We start from the raw sequence: 15579 nt of genomic DNA, 5'->3' as shown, positions 1-15579 counted from the left end.
TGATATTCAGTATAGCAGTACTTCACAGCTGCATCGCTCCATCTCACAGCCATCTGAAATGCCGTTAATGACACTAATAGCAACTAACAGACAGCATAACAGGAACAATAGTATCAATGTATTTTTTGGTTTACAGAAAAGTACAACTCAAAGGACGAGACATTACGGTAATGTACAGATATGATCATGTAGAAAATATGTTTAAAGAAACAAGTCCCTGTGTGTTTATCATTAGTTTCAATGAATTAATCACTTCAGTATAACTGTTAAAAATAATGTACCATGTGTAACTGAATATGAAGTTTACTATGAAGCATGGCTGTAATCATCTTTAACTGATATTCAGTGTAACAACCCGGTCTTGCGGCTCTTTTTTGGGATAGCGGGCGTAGATTAGAACGTTTGATTTGATATAGTTTTTACACCAGATGCTTTTTATGATGCACCCTGAGCAGTTGGGGGAATAACCCTATATAATGCACTTACTGAAATGCTTAGAAATGGAACATTTCAACACCTGGATGTATTTCAAAACCTATGATTAAAAAAATCTCTACATAGGCTTCGATTTTTACTGTATGCCTTCAGAAAGCTTTAATTATTCATTTTAAAGTAACAGGAAGTAGGTGGAAGTGGCTATTTATAGTTATTTGCCCCATGAAGGGTAAAGGGTCTTGCTCAGGGAGCCACGGCTTTGACCTGGCGACTTTTAGATTCAAACCAGCACATTTCATGTTCCAAGCTTATTCCTCTAACCTCCACACCTCTACATCATATCCCTTAAATATGCTGTACTGTTTGCGATGTTAAAATATGTTTGAATACAGTTGCAATCCACACATCTACCTCCAGCCCCAGCGAAGAACCAGTTGTTATTTGTCTCTGCTCTGACAACCGAGTCTCCACTCCCTTCTGCTGCTGTGTGATCCTGTTTCAGTCGGGCCCAGTGCCGCCAGACTCTCTGGAGCTGTGCTGCACTATCGGATGTCCCCAGAATGAAATGGGCTGCTTTATCACCTCACCCAGTGGCAGCTGTCTCCCGGGCATCCACATACCTGCAGAAGGAGACACATAACGCTCCTTGTGGCCTCACAGCGAGGCAGCCTGCTCCAGTGACCGCGGTGGTCAAGAAAGTCGTTCATCATGAGACGGTCGAGACGAAGCAGGGAAACCAGCACCATCTTCTCAGGTATTTTCGGTGGCTGGAGAGATGGAAATATGCCAAGAGTGCACTTTATTCACTCAGTTTAATTGGCACGCAGTGAGAAGATGGCAGCTACACGCTGGACAGTTTTTCATTTTGGTATGAAGATAGACAGAGGAGCTGCAGAGGCAGTCGACCAGCATACGGCCTTTTGATTTTTGTACAACACATTTGCAAGTTTGCATGGCTGATACATGACATTTAAGACTATGTTTGATCCCCACCAGCTGCGAAAAAACAGATAGCCCTGAGTGTTGGAGTCAGCAGGGAAAATGTAAGATCTCTAAACATGTGAAGTTATCACGCAAAGGAACAGAACTATGTTAGTAAAATGCAAATATTCTGCATCTGCTGTGGGGTTTCACAAATAATATAAAATCATCATGGCAGGCAACATTGTAATATTCTCTTCAGCATACCGATGGATGATATTATACTTGCTTAACTTATTAATATTTAGTCTGTAAAATGAAATAATTCATTGGTAATGTTAGGTAAACAATAACACAATAACTAAAAACAGACTTTTTCTCTTTAAGATGGACGTTTTCGAATGCCGACTTTGTCTTTGTTTTCTTTACAGGGTGGCTTCCTTTCTTGATAAACAGGATAGGAAGTGCTGCTGCTCAACGTCCAAGTGACCAAGTAACCTTTGACCCTGACCTCAATCGCGGCCCTGAATGGAAACAGTGCAACCTCCTCTCTGGAGTGAAATGAACTGCTCAGGAAAAGGGAAAAGACTAATCGAGGAAATACCTTCCAGCTGAAGATGTCGGGAGTTTATTCGGTCGGTTAGAAGAGGGTTTGCTCGTGACAGTGTAATCTGTGAACCGTGTTATATGGTGTTCATTTGTTGGAGGGAAGTGATCCATCAAAAAGGCAATGAATGCAATATACTAATTAGACATGGACCTCAGACCATAAATCTTGGCCTGGCCGTATCCGATTGGTTACAGGCGTCTTTAATGGCTCCTTTGACTGATCACTTTGGCCAGTTTGATGTCAACCTAATAAACTGTAACAGCCTTTTAATACCAGAAAAAACTCTGTATGGAGGTAATGATTTCACTTAAAAACACCACCAGTCTAACCGAGGTTATTAGCTCCAAGTGAAGACGGCGATGCGGCAGATTGGCTGATGGGCTCGGACACAGACAGGAAGCTTGTCAATGTCGTAGAGCCCGTTTCCCCACTGTAGTAGCGGCTGGGCGACAGCCGGTCAAAGGCCTCTGGGGTCATCTGTCTGGTGGGCGTGTGGACGACGGTGCTCTGTGGGGTGGGGGAAACCACCTGGATGGACACGTCCTCTGGCTGGGGGCTCTCTGGATGCTCGGTCATAACCGTGCCCACTGGAGACATAACAAGAAGATTGGAAGAATCACTTTCATACCTACAGGCAATAAAGGATTGGAATTAACCTGACGCTCTCGTGTTTTGTTTCGGACTGTGGGAGGGAATAAGAGCACCTCAAAGAAACCCACACTCAGGGAGAACATGCAAACGCCAGACAGAAAGGCCTTGAAATTCAAGAGCGTTGACCACCATACCACTGAGCAGCCCATATTGTGCTCAAGAGAATCGTAATGCAGTGGCACCCCAAAAATAACATTCGTTCTTGGGAATCTGAAACAACTGAGAGCATCAATATGATTTAAACTGATGAACGACTTCAGCAGTTCATTCACACAATTACTTGATGGCTGTAGTGCACGGTGCTTGCACTGAGAGCAACTGGAGGTTTGGTGTCTTGCCCAAAAACACTTCAACACATAGACAGATTGAGAAGAGGTGTGGAGCTGCCAGAATTTGGGGACTTGGAGGAAACCCGCTCTTCCAACTGTTGCACAGTGCGTTAAAAATAAATAAATAAAAAAATTTGTAAATTGATGAACAGAGCAGTAAATATGTACACAAAGAAATCTATTACTACTTCTATCTTGCAGAACAAGCCCATAGTGACAAAATAAAACATAAAATAACCATTATTGATTTATTATCTCCACAAGATATACATTTATCCCTTCAGCTTGATATTTCAATTGATAGAAAAAACTGTGAACCTGCCAGAACAATCCAAGACTCAGGCAGTTGCTGCAACACTACTGCAGTCGTCTTTTGTTACCTGCAGTAACGGCTGTGACAATATGGATTGTTATGAATAGGTGGCTACACATTGATCTTTATGCCACAAAACCCGCCACACACATTTCTCTTTTTAACATGGTAGTAAACCCTGCGTTGCCTCATTTCAGGACAGCCACCTCAAACTCTAATAGGACCTTTTTTTCTTCAGTGTATTAATTTTATTACTTTATTACAATCTAGAAACCCTTCCACTCTGAAATACTCTGACCTTTACTGTTAAAAAGGTTGTAATTACAAACACCCCGTAAGCTATATCTATAATACATGAAGAAGACATTAAAAATAGAGTTGTTTTTTTTTGTTTTAGCATAGTTATATAACTACTCTATTTCATTCTGAACTGACAACAGCAGCTAAATAATTCCTCTGTTTCCAAAGAGGTTACTCTGACGGTAACCATCCATCATGCTGGGCTGCAGTCAAGGACAGTCACAGGTTGATTCATGAACTGTTGAGAGTCGCACCTGTCCAGTGAGCTGCCACTTTTTGACCTTTGCGTCTGCTATTTGCTCTTTGCCTCATTGTTTTTCTCTCCATCGCCGACTCATTCTGATGTCGGACTGCGAGAAGGCAGAAGAGCGATTGCATGCTGGGCTGAGATGAGTGCAGCTGTTGCAGGATCATTGTAAAGAGAGCCCATACAGTGAGGGTGGAGGGGGCTCGTCGAAATGTTGAGGGAGTGCGGGAGGATGAGGATGATTATAATTCACAGTATCGGGCGAGTCTCGAGATATAATCCACAATTGCCAAAATTTGTCCCAAAACAGCTACATTCAGAAACCTGTTCACCATTTTTTCTTCCCCTCCTTCCATTGTGTTGAAGAGGTGGCAGAATGTTTTAAAATCATTTAGGCCAACACACGCACACACACATGTCCCCAGGCCCCCTGCCAGAATGTGGGGTCAGCAGAGGCAGCCGCAACAGGACGGTCCGACTGCCCACCCACCCCCCCCTTCAGCTGCAGCGTGTGCCTTTGTTTGGTGGAATGTGTCAGTGTGGAAACAACCTGCGCTCACGATGGTGTCGCTCATTGTTTCGGCGCGACGAAAACAGAGATGCTATCATGGCTCCGATGTGTCATGCAATGTGTTTGTCGTGATGCACCCCCACGGCCCGGCCGCACTTCGGTGACTGAACAACAATGTTTATCTTGATTAACAGAAAAGCAGACCGTTGTTTTATAGTTTAGTTTAGAGAGCCACTTTAATTATTATTTCTATCAAATCCTTGAATCAAAGAGCAGTCAGAGAGCCATACTGCTCCCATATGGCCCTCATTCAATCCAGAAAACATTGAATTATCCTGGAAAATGTGTCACAAAGTTTTTTACTTTAATTTTGCAATTGTAGGATGAGCAAACGTTAACCATTTCATCTCCAAACAGCATACTGAGACATTCCCTTTTCCCTGTGATTGCCCTTTTCATTACTTAAAATGGTTTTCTTAGAGGGGAAGATTAATTTCAGGAATTTCCCTCTGGAATTGATAAAGTATTTCTATTCTATTCTATTCTATTCTATTCTAAAATGTCTTTACTTCAGCAAGCTATCTATTGCTAAGACATGGATTTATTGCATTGATTTCTTCTCAGTGTGTGAGGTTAGGATCAGACTCTTTGCCATGTCACATATTATGATAGATTTTCCTTAAAATACTCCTTAACCTCTCAGGTAGAGGGGTTGATCGTGGATATTTCATTCAATGGTTTAAATAACATGTTGAGGGAGTCGAGTAAAGAACTGGAAAACACCAAATGAAGTGATGCTAATTGATATGCAGCTCAATACTAAAATATTGACACTTCTGACACCACATATGTATTTCTAAATGTGATTCTAAAGTTAATGTGTCATTATTTACACTGTTGGTAATATCCTTAGGTAAATGTGTTTACAAAAGTATAACAAAATAAAAAATCATTAGGTTCTATATCTTGCTGGTTGGTATAAGTAGTTATAGCATGTAAAAACAACATGTCACATAGGTTCACAAAGGTTACTCATAACACACTAATGATGAACTGTACACACTATATCACATTAGAATTTATAGATCTAACTAACACATTAAACCAACATATTAGAATTTCATTGTGAGACGTTATTCTTTCTGCTTCACATGAAAACAAAAATGTTTTTTCACCAATTTAGCTGAAATTTTCTTTTGCTGGGCAACGTGGAAGCTGAACGTTACTGAGTAGGAGCCACTAAAAGGATTGTGGGTTGCTGTGTTTATTTAGAAGGACAACGTTTAGTCATTACCCTTGAGCTCTAATGTCAGTCGGTCACATTGGACACTGGTCTGCATTCTCAGCTGCTGCGCGACGTCCTTTATGTGTACACACACACACACACACACACACACACACCATCCTACACTTCTCCCAGTCTTCATCTCTGCCACTATTTGCAGTTTCTCTCTCTTCTCATGTTCCCAGCCCCCATCCACTGCCATCGCTGCCCCACAAACACCCCGAGCCCTGCAGACATTCTCTTTCCTTTTCTTCTGCTTGTCTCTTTCTTTTTCGCTTTCTCTGGCCTCATTCTGTGTGTGTGTGTGTGTGTGTGTGTGTGTGTGTGTGTGTGTGTCCACTCCCACAATCTTCCTCTTTTAGTTTCAACATCAAAGCCCTGCTGGGATGAATACAGTATATTTGCAATAGTCTACATGTGTGACACTTATCTGTCCTGAAATTGACAGTTTCAGTCTCCGTGAATAGTACTGCATTGGTACTGCATTAGTACTGCATTGATTGGAGTCTCTGCATAAGTGGGAACATTTATATTAGTAGAATTGTTCATGTGAGATGCCGCCCTGCCTCAGACATTACAAAAAACAATTCAATCCCATAATGTTGCCAGCAAGCCTGAGGCCTTGCATTCAGCGCTGCCATGTGACTGTTTATCCAAACTCACCTCGTCTCTCCTGCTGCGCCCAGAACTTCTCCACAGTTTTGGCAATGTCGCTGTTTTCTCTCATTTTCTTTTGCCACCGGCGAAGCTCCTGCACGTCTGGACGGGACCGGATCTATAACAGCCAGAACACACGTGCAAAGACAGCCCATGCATGAATTCCCACAAACAAAAATCATCAATAGCTTAATTCGGCTGTGAGCTGTCGCCACCAGGACACCTCAGGTGTTTTGTTTAAAGTGGCACATTTAAAGTGTGTGATGGTGCTTTTAATGGCAACTTCTCCAATTCTGTCCATTTCAAACAACAACAAACTCACAAATGCATTTGTCATTTTAACTGTCCAAATAAAAATCCTAAATAAATTATGATTAATATGATATACGATTGATTGATCGGAGCGAGAGTGCCTGAAACAAAACTGGATCTTGCTTGGCACAAGGTTCACCCACTTATCCATCTTCTACACTGCTTATATCCTGTTCAGGGTGCTGCTGGATCCAGTCCCAGCTAACTATGGGCGAGGGCAGGATGCCACCCTGGACAGGTCTCCAGTGCGTCAGAATATAAACACAGAGACACAGATAACCAAACACTCACATTCACACCGAGGGGCAATTTTAGGGTCACCAATGAATGTTTTTGGACTGTGGGAAGAAACTGGAGCACAAATGGGGAGAAATATGCACGTCCTTGTTTTTTGCAGTTTGAATTTTAATTGTTATGAATGTACTCTAAAGCTTGTACTGTATGTGCATTTGCATTATTTAGCACCTCACATCCTGAGCAGCTATTAATCAAATCTTATAAAATACAATGAAATAAAAAAAAAAACTTAATGCAGAGACAAAATAATCAATTGTGACTGTATGTTCACATGCAGGTTAAGCTGTGACTCATGCAGGATAATTGTCAATAAGCTTTATTTAATTCCTCACTGTGTCCAGGCTGTGGTTGTCATGAATCCTGCCTTTGTTCTCAGAGGAAACCCCTGCCGTTGTTGTGTGTTTTTGTGTGGGCTGCTTGGTTTCCTTAGAGATTACTAAATAGGTTTTCTGCTTTGGTGAAATCTCCTTGATCGCCTCCTCCTGGTTCTACTGCACTAACTAGGTCTCCGTCTCCTTCCTTTTCTTCCCACCCTCGCTTCCCTCCCTGATCTGTAAGATGTTCTCTCTCTACTTTCCCTTTCCTCTCGCACGGTCCCCTGATGCACCTCTCGAGTCTTAGAGTCCATCTCTCACACTGATGCTTTTCCGTCTTGTGACTCTCCATCATCGCCGTCCTTTAGTACTCACTCGTCTCTCTTTTCTCCAGCTTTGTTTTCAAGAAACTCCAACTTTCTCCGAAATGCTTGGCTGTGGCAACAATACAGTCGCTATTAGTGGGTATGAAAGTAGGTCTGTTATATAAGCCTGAAGATGGGTTTAGGAACGGGTAAGACTAGTGAGCTCCTATAGTTAATTCACTGCGTGCGTGTGTGTGTGTGTGTGTGTGTGTGTGTGTGTGTGTGTGTGTGTGTGTGTGTGTGTGTGTGTGTGTGTGTGTGTGTGTGTGTGTGTGTGTGTGTGTGTGTGTGTGTGTGTCTACTCCCACAACAGGCCCTTTTGCTCATGGGAGCAAACCATAGAAATGGAAATGAGGGTTGAGGGTCAGGATGGATTGGTGGAGGGTGGGTGGGGTGGGGGTGGGGGTGGTTGTCTGTTGTGTTTGCTCACCATCGCTTGTGTGCTCCATTTGTGTCTGAGTACTCTATGTCACTTTTCTCCAGTGTCCCCCATGAATCTTATATTTTTGTGCCGCTGCCAACATCTCATGAATGATGAATATGTCTGATGGCCAGAGAGCCATGGAGGCAGCTTTTAATACTGTGTCACACATGCAGTAACAAAATCAAACCCGGTTCTTGAGAAGCTGCAACAAGATGCTTAACAGTCTGTGCGTGTGACAGAAGGAGACAAAGAGCTGAGTGTGTTCTGAAGCCCGTCCAGCTGCATCAATGCAGCTGATTAGCAGGGGTGAGGTATTGTTTTGACCCTGTGCGTGAAAACAGTCCAGCACTCAGTATGTATGTCTAAACAGCTCGCAGGAACGCAGTTTACCTTGGTTTACCAAACGTGCTTTTGCATCTGCTCTTGCAGGTCCGAGTGCTTAGTGAGCCTGAGGATCTTGTTGCTATAATCATCCACGCCACTGCTCACGCTGCAGATTCTGGTTTAGTGTGCATGTGACTTGGTCTTCTCACGCTGCGCGTTCGATGAAGGCAGAGATTAGAATAATTCCTAACATTACACTGTGAAGCTACAACCACGTATTTGCATCCCGTGACACACAATCATCCAACTAATCGCAAATATTCTCACACTGATGTCAGCTGTGATGTGCGATGAAAGATGATGAGCAGGATGTATTGATATCCTCCAAAGCTCGCACCACCAACAGTTCACAGAGCACTATCACATACCACCCCCCCCCCACAAAATTACACGCAGCCACCTGGAGACACTCGCTGTGTCAGGCCTCCGCATCTCAAGCAGCTTTTAATTTCTGTGTGTGGAGTGCCTATTAGATTGAGCTTTGCCTACGTTCACACGCTTTGCAACAGCACAATGGGTTATTTTTAGAGGAAGTAACTGTAGTGAAATTACCAGCAGCACTGAAACGTTGCATAAAGACCCAACGTCACACTGCGCTATCTTCCACACTCCATTAAACCACACATCTAGAGTTTTTTTTAGCAACTTCTTAGTGGTACACACATCTACAAAACAGTAGCACCATGAGAGAAGCGATTCAAAGTGAAGAAACAGATAAAAATCACGATCCATCACCTTTTTGTTGACATTCGAGGCCTAACCACCCAGCCCCCCATGATTATGTTCATGCCTTGGTATCCTCAGGGAAAGTGACGGCACAGCAACCACCCTGCTGTCCAAATATTTAGAAGGAAACACAATCTAATGAGCTCTTTGATACAATAAATGAATTAAATGTGTTTCTAATTTTGGTCTTACTTGCCGCCGCACTGTACAAAGAAGAAGTGTGGACCGAGCAGACATGTCCTGAGTGCTCGTGATGTATTTCCAACATGGATGTCACCGCACGTCCCTGACCCTCAATTCAAGCCATTCATCTGTCACTGCCCTCGGATCACTCAACTGGAATCACAGACCTACTTCTGCTGTTGACTATACGGCTCTCTACATGTGGATGTGATTGTACTGTTCCTGTGCATGTGTGTGTGTGTGTGTGTGTGTGTGTGTGTGTGTGTGTGTGTATATGTGTGTGTGTGTGTGTGTGTGTGTGTGTGTGTGTGTGTGTGTGTGTGTGTGTGTGTGTGTGTGTGTGTGTGTGTGTGTGTGTGTGTGTGTGCAAGTATGTGATTCCTTTCCACCACCTCTATTAATTTACGTCAAGAGGAATAGCACTCAGTACTCACAGTGCCCCAGTTACAATGCCTACGCCTGCTAGTTGAAGTGCACTTTTCTAAAACATGCAGGAACTCTAAAGAGGTTGACATTTTGAGTTTAGGACAATATAATGGAAAACAACATTGTCAGGAACTCAGAATCTTTCTACTCTGCGGATTGTTTCATATAGCATGTTGGCAGAAAGGCTGAAAATTTGAGGAAAAAGCAGTAATACTGATTGAAATGTACAAAATCCAAATCTTAAAACACCTCCAGAAGCTATAAAAAAAAAAACTTGAAGCCGTCATTATTTATCTTGGACAAAAACAGCTATTCACCATCTTATCGGGGGTCACATGGTGGACTTTTTCTTGGCTGTGAGAAAGCAGGAATCTCCCCCGGCTGTCTGACTGCTCCCACGGGAAGCGGGTGACTCTCTCCTTCTGCTTTCAGTTTTTTTGCTGAGCAGTGAGTTTCAAACTCCTAGTTATAGATTCGTGTTGAACCGAGAAACATGTGTGAGGTGCCAGGCTTATCGTCTCTGTCTGTTGATGCAGTGTGTATCCCAAAATGTTCATCAAACATTTGCCGACTGATTGTGGCTGTGAATGAGACTACAATGTGCAAGGCTTTATGGAGGATGAGGTTTTTCTTGGACAAGGCCAGCCGCAGAGTGTGACCTTAATAGAGCCACAAATGGAGATGAAAGCCTGCTTGTTGAACCGACCACAACCTTTTAATATTGACATCCTAATGAGAATTTATGACACACCGTGCACACAACTCTAACACAGCTCCCCGGACTTAAACAATCCTGAGGAGACTTAGTGATGGGCGGAGTGTGTGTCTGTGTGTGCATTACAGTGGCGGGTGTGGATGAATGGATTAAAGTTGGGTTAAGGCGCACAGTGCAAAGGAGATTATGTAATATATTCAGACTGAGCAGCTCTTTATAGTTATATGTGAGTGAGACATGAGACAGTCGCATTGTCTGGGTCATGGAGGTGTGTGTGTGTGTGTGTGTGTGTGTGTGTGTGTGTGTGTGTGTGTGTGTGTGTGTGTGTGTGTGTGTGTGTGTGTGTGTGTGTGTGTGTGTGTGCGTGTGTGCGTGTTCCTCCACCACTGCTCTTCTTCAGCCCGCAATGTTTTGATGAAGGAGATTAATAATGGAGATATAAAAACTCCTCCAGTCTACAAAAATACTCGCCGTCTCTGCGTCCCGGCCTTCAGTCAGTCTGTCTGTCTGTCTTAGCAGAAAGCACACACACACACACACACACACACACACACACACACACACACACACACACACACACACACACACACACACACACACACACACACACACACACACACACACACACACACACACACACACACACACACACACACACACACACACACACACACACACACACACACACACACACACACACACACACACACACACACACACTGCAGTCAGGGCTGCGTCAGGCAGGTTATATAACAGCCCAGCGTATAAGAGTCGGGGGAAGAGAGGGTACGTGTATACACCGTGAACAGAAGGGTGTATATTGATTTTACATTTGACATCATAATCCCTTAAAACCTGTAGAAATGTTCTTATATAATAATAACAAATATAATAATTCCCCGAAAAAACAGATTTCAGTGACTAATACTTTGTTTTTGTTTACATGAAATGTGAGATGGGTAATAAATGTGGAGTGATGGAAAACTGCATCCATTAAGGGAAACAATGGGTGATTATCTTCAGTAATCACACAGTTTGCAAACACATGTCCATTATGCTGGTTTTGTGTTTTTGTTTTTTTCCTCACTGCAAGGTAACAGCAGTCATGGCACACTTCAGTGTCTGTCAGGACTTCACAACCCAAAATATCTCCACCTCATGCATCCTAAATAAGTCATGATCCTCTCAGTTTTTACTTTGAACTGTGGCTGGGCTGCTTCTCGGATTCTCTGCATTTTATCTTTGCTTATTTTCACCCAAAGCAAATGGGGCGAGGCTGCATTTTCGTCACATACAAGTTAATTTCCCTGTCTTTTTCTATCCATTTCAAAATGTTAATCTATCACATACTCTTTCTTCACTGACTCGCCACCTCTTCCAGGTTGCATGTCAGTCCTCTGGTTCCCTTCAGGAGTCTGAAGATTCACCCAAGGCTTCATCCAGAGTCCAGGGTAAACAGGGTGAGGAGAGGTGGGCATCTGGCTCGTTGCTGCCGCCACATGTGAGCAGAGGTCAATTAGATTTTCTATTCAAGAGGTGATGTCGCCCCCTGGTGGCGAATAAGCGTGGAGCTCAACACTGAACGTTCAATACATCCTTTAAATACACAACAAGCTACAACTTCAAGTCCATGCCCACATGTGTAAACACCTCTTCAGTTCATTCAGATTGTGGCTGACATAACGGCTGAGCTCTCCTCTCCTGCTTCTCACACAGAAAACCAGATTTTCTCTTGACATATACTTCTCCCCACATTGCTGGATGTTTTGTTTATTTGTATGGCGAAATTGCTGATGTTCGCCTCTGGTGATGTCTGCATATGTCTATTTATATCGCAGTACAGAGCTCTTCAGACCACGACACCCACACAGGAAGGAATTAAAGCCTGGCATCATTGATGACATAATCAAACTGCTGCTGAATGAAACCGCAGCCCCTGTGGAAGACAGGCTTTTCAGCGGGATGGGATTATACAACAAGATTGCACTGTGGGCTGATGCACTCGCAGTAAGGGGCCAATTGTATCCGAGTAGGCCCGCACATACAGGATCAGTGTGATTTGTTAGGCTGTTAACACAATGCCTTCCTGCTTTCTTTCTGAATATTCTTATTATTCCACATGGTAACTTCTGAGATAACGTTGACATGCTTGGCAGATAAGCATGGCAAAATATGTGAAGTTAAGCCGGGAATGTGAAACACATCCAAAGCTAAGCCCAGTTTATTGAGACACCTGACAATCCTAGACTTTGTGATTTTCTTTAATTTCCCCTTTCAGTAGCGTTTCAGAGCTGTGTAATGACCTTGCACGTAAAATGTTTGGATTATACTTGGTTTGACAGACAGCCTGTAAACAGCACTGCGCTTACAGTCGTGTCCACTGTACCTTGTGTCCCCTCCAGAAAGCTTGGATGAGCAGAGCAGCCTGATCGTCACTCAGCAGCAGTGAGAGTGGGAGTGGAGGTCTGGGACTAAAGGAAGGAAATGGAGAAGTAAAATAAGTGACAGAGGACAGGACAGTTTTTGAACATTTCTACATTTTAAAAAAAAGAGTCTGAATGTTTGTGAACTGTCATGCTCTATACTCTGTATATGGACCAAAGCCCTGGGCCTGCATGTCTTTGTCAAGTCCATACAATGACATCATAGGAACTTGTTGTCTCTGTGGGTGACAAGAAGTAGATCCTACCAAGGAACCTCAGAACACTTTTAGACACTCACTGCACACTGAGCCAATCTTGGACAAAAGGGATGTCGCAAAAGTTGACCTGGTCCTGTCCACTCCTGCAGGGGTTATGACTGAATCATGCAGAATAGTGTTACGGATACAATTTTTTTTTTTTTTTTTTTACATGAAATGCATAGAATATAATATTTGTAGCTAGAACATAGAAACGCAGGTGCGAGTTCTTACTTGTACAGCCACTCAGTCAGAAAGTCTAATGGGAAAAATGCTGTTGTTTTTCTCTAAAAGGAAAAAGACAGACTGGTAATGATAATAATGATAATAATAATAATAATAATAATAATGTTGGGTAAAGCAGTAGAGAAGATTGTTGGGGAGAAGAATCGGCAGCTTTCTGACCTGAAAGCATTTCTGTTTCTGTGCCTCTCTCAGCAACGCCTCCAGTCCAGAGAGCAACACTGGAAACACTCTCTTCTCCAAATAGCATGTGACAGGGTCTGACAAAAAACAAATCAACACAAATAAGGACAATGTTTATGGATGTGAATGGGTCTGAATGAATAGCAACCTGCATTGGAAGGGATTTGAACATACGTTCAGTGAGCTGGGGAGAAGATATAGTTTCTGGTGTTGATGGGGGCTTGTGATGTGAAAAATGACAGAGCAGAGGGTCGAAATCTCTGAGAGGATCATCATCCACAGATGCCTGAAACAAGCACAGGGGTCTTCAAATGACTGAGTATTCACAATAATCTGACAGGTACAGGACGCCTCACCTTGGCTGTTAAGCCCGGAGAGTGAGTCCTGCTGCTGTACTGGGAGATGTGAGCTACCGAGCTCACTGAGCTGCTGTCGGTCCACACAGCTCCCGGAGGAGAGGGCCGCTCCGCTTCAAACTCTACTAAAACACCAACACATCAAAAGGTGGAAGTTTCTCCGATGCAAGGCTGAACAAAACAAGACATTTATCATCCTACCTTCACACACTTGTTCCCAAAGTGATTTTTCGCCTCCAGTCGTCTTCGCCATGTTTATTACTTCCTGGTTACTCATTGGTTGCCATGGAAACACCAGCAACGTCAACATGCTTAAGAATATAATTTAACAATTTATTGTTTTCCCTGAAGTGCGGTAGTTTGGGGGTTTGGCAGTGAAATAAACATTTCCATCGTTTTTTTTGTTGTTGTTGTTGTTGTTGTTTTGTCTTTTCTGAAAAAAAGAAAAAGAAAAAGCCCTTACAGCAGGGGTGTCAAACTCAGATCCTCGTGGGCCGCAGCCCTGCACGTTTTCAATGTCTCCCTCCCCTGAATGTCCTGATGGTTCATCATCACATTCAGCACAAAGCCAGATAACGAGCTGCTCATTGCAATCAGCTGTGTTGAAGCTGGGAGACATGCAAAACGTGCAGGGCTGCGGCCCTCGAGGCCTGGAGTTCGACACGTGTGCCTTACAGTCTCAGAAGCGGAGCGTCACAGATAACCTTGATTTTGTTGCGTTTTTTTTTTTTTTTTTTTAACCTTTCGGCCACTCGATTTCCCTTTTTTTTTTTTTTTTTTTTTTTTTTAATACAAAATAATACAAACTCTCCTGGAGGACTATAAACAAACCAAACGCTAGGGGGCGCAGAGGTACACAAAACAGCAATGGCATATACGTCTATATATAAAATGAAATTAGATAGAAAAACAATTCTTCAGACAGGGAGCAAAGACATAAAAATAACAACAGTGTAGAAAAGAGGCTACCAGGTGAATAAATAACCAATGCAAACTGAGAATAGGCGGCAAAAATAATTTACTTTACTGTGTTTATTTTACAACATCCGCATAAGATTCATAGTTGGGATATGAGTTCTAGATTATTTAAAGTTGTTCAAGCTGTATTATTGCATTGGTAACTTAACATGATCTGCATTAAGTTATCATGGGTTTCCCTGAACGCTCGGATGAGCGGGTCCCTTTAAATGTTGTCGCTCCAGCATTATCTCATCTCCTTTGGTAAAGGATGCATCAGTGTTTCCTATGCTAAAGGAGGTTCTAAAGGAAGCATTGAGCCTCCTTTCCTAAGCTTATTGAGAATTCGGACGTTCCTTATCATGGCCGCCACTTAAACACTTCTGGGGTTAAGGAAAAATAGATAGGAAAGGATAAAGGAGGGACTTTTCGGATGTAACCTGAATCTGTATCATGTCCCACAACTCTATACAAGAACTACGTCACTTGAGCAGAAGTTAGTCTTCTTCATGTTCTACTTGCAACGTGCAAAAGAAAGTGCTTTAGGGAGGAGTCTGCTGAATGCAAGAACATGCTTCTCGACTATCTACTTTTTAGAATTAGAAATAAAAGTTTACCTCCTAGGCAGCAATAATTATGTGTGCAAGATCGATACACTAAAAATAGTAAGAGAAAGAATAAGAACACAAAAAGAAAATTAAAAGGTGCAAGCAGCGTCCTCCTACTTGCGAGACTCGGACTGAGAATGTCACCTG

The 15579-nt window shown here is 42.9% G+C and overlaps 1 protein-coding gene across 1 annotated transcript; it reads right to left on the bottom strand.

Moving 5' to 3' along the window:
• Positions 1-376: 376 nt before the first annotated feature.
• iqck (IQ motif containing K) lies at positions 377-14136 on the bottom strand. Its single transcript, XM_080488547.1, has 9 exons — positions 14069-14136; positions 13868-13989; positions 13686-13797; positions 13491-13588; positions 13320-13372; positions 13127-13204; positions 12792-12876; positions 6266-6377; positions 377-2553 (listed from the first exon to the last, which is right to left on the bottom strand). The coding sequence occupies exons 1-9, from the start codon at positions 14118-14120 to the stop codon at positions 2291-2293; spliced, it is 975 nt and encodes a 324-aa protein (XP_080344673.1). The 5' UTR covers positions 14121-14136; the 3' UTR covers positions 377-2290.
• Positions 14137-15579: the final 1443 nt, after the last annotated feature.

Source organism: Lipophrys pholis (genome assembly GCF_963383615.2).
Source record: "Lipophrys pholis genome assembly, chromosome: 19".
NCBI classification, from domain to species: Eukaryota; Metazoa; Chordata; class Actinopteri; order Blenniiformes; family Blenniidae; genus Lipophrys; species Lipophrys pholis.
Note: the sequence above shows the minus strand (reverse complement) of the source record. Positions and strands in the feature narration are given on the sequence as shown.

Bases quoted from the DNA above. Each gene is read 5' to 3' on its own strand.
- iqck (XM_080488547.1), bottom strand. From the start codon at position 14,120: ATGGCGAAGACGACTGGAGGCGAAAAATCACTTTGGGAACAAGTGTGT. The intron at 13,589-13,685 runs GTATGTTCAAAT...GTTTTTTGTCAG, and splicing joins TTCTCCCCAGCTCACTGAAC to ACCCTGTCACATGCTATTTG. The intron at 2,554-6,265 runs GTGAGTTTGGAT...TTATGTCTCCAG, and splicing joins GGCGCAGCAGGAGAGACGAG to TGGGCACGGTTATGACCGAG.